At 39.1% G+C, this 1584-nt stretch overlaps 1 protein-coding gene across 1 annotated transcript in view; it reads left to right on the forward strand.

Moving 5' to 3' along the window:
- The window catches only part of LOC103075710 (contactin-associated protein-like 4), a gene marked incomplete at its 3' end in the record, with an annotated part of 244633 nt that overhangs the window by 213450 nt on the left and 29599 nt on the right, over positions 1–1584 (forward strand). Inside the window, exon 15 of the mRNA XM_007470921.1 lies at positions 569–696. Within this exon, the coding sequence (XP_007470983.1) occupies positions 569–696 (128 nt within the window). The remainder of the gene's footprint in view (positions 1–568; positions 697–1584) is intronic.

Below are 1584 nucleotides of genomic sequence, written 5' to 3' on the forward strand. Positions count from 1 at the left end.
AGGGAAGGATGTTAAAAATTATCCCATGGTAGGCTTCTGACATTTTATATTAAGTGATACAACATAAAATATAAGTAGACTGTGATGGATTAAGGATGCTTCTTACAATCTATAAAGAAAATATTAAAATACAATAAACAGTCATATAGCTAAAGGGTGAGTAAAAAAGTAAAATCGAATGCAAAGCAATATGAAGTAAACCAAGAGGAGGCATGAAAGGGGGAGCAAACATACAAGATATCCTGTGGGAAAAAAATAAGAAACAAATACCAAAACGGTAGATCTGAAAACACACTACCAATTATTACACTAAATGGCAGTGGATTAACCATCTCATTTAAAAGGTAGAAAATGGCCAACAGAGTTTAAAAATCACCAACTATATTCCGTCTGCAAGGGACACTAAAATGTTGCCATATTTTTCCATTCTCAGATGAGTAATTTGATCCTGACTCTTCTGTGTGTGCAAATTTAGCTCAGAACATCTTGGCTTTGAAATGCAATAAGGACTATTGTTTACTTTCATCAGAATAATTTTAAGAATCTTGCTGTTGTTACTGTTTTTTAGGACCAATGACACTGGACTCCTCTCTTATAAAGAACATCTGCCAGTAACTAAGATTGTGATCACAGACACCAGCCGACCGCATTCAGCAGCAGCCTATAAACTAGGACCTCTGCTCTGCCGGGGAGACAGTAAGTGGTGGCGACGTGCCATAAACATGTCTGAGGAAAGTGATGTCCCTTAAGAATCACGTTTCTATCTTATAATAATTAATCAGACTTCTCTTGTGAAAACTCATAAGCAGTGTCTGAAATCATTCCTTTAGTCAATCAACAAAGCGCCCCTTACAGAGTGCAAAGCCCGGGAATAAATGCTGTTTCAGCAAACCTTGTTACGAGTCCAAGAGAAAGCAACCACAAAGCATTTCTATTTGATTGGTTCATAAGCTCATTCCATCATTCCTAAATGTCTGCAAGCCATTGTCTATAAAGGAAGGCCTCAGTGCTACATGAAATTATCAAGAATATATGGTGAGTTTTATACTGTTGGGCCTGGGGTGAAATTAGAACATCAGTAGAATCAAATGTTAGTTTAATCAAACACATTTCAACTTTTAATCTCATTTTTTTTTCCCAGTTTGTGTGTGTGTGTTTTTAGTCTAAATCAGTGGTACCTGCCGTTTTGTATATTCAGTGTCTTAACACTCTAAACTGGAATTTTTTAGTTAAAATATAGTTTCATAGAAATACATATTTTCAGCAGGGAATGAAATTAGCATACGTATCCATGTATAACCTCTCTGAAGTCAGCTAGGTTAGAGACTGATGCGGCAATTATTTTGGCTTTTAGTTATTTCCAGAACTTAAAATGCAAATAGAAGAAATATTTATTTACCTTAAAAGTATATCCTAGGGCTTCCCTGGTGGCGCAGTGGTTGAGAGTCCGCCTGACGATGCAGGGGACATGGGTTCGTGGCCCGGTCCGGGAAGATCCCACATGCCGCGGAGCAGCTGGGCCCGTGAGCCATGGCCGCTGAGCCCGCGCGTCCGGAGCCTGTGCTCCGCAACGGGAGAGGCCAC

The sequence above is a fragment of the Lipotes vexillifer genome, unplaced genomic scaffold (assembly GCF_000442215.2).
Source record: "Lipotes vexillifer unplaced genomic scaffold, Lipotes_vexillifer_v1.1 scaffold1852, whole genome shotgun sequence".
Lineage (NCBI taxonomy): Eukaryota > Metazoa > Chordata > Mammalia > Artiodactyla > Lipotidae > Lipotes > Lipotes vexillifer.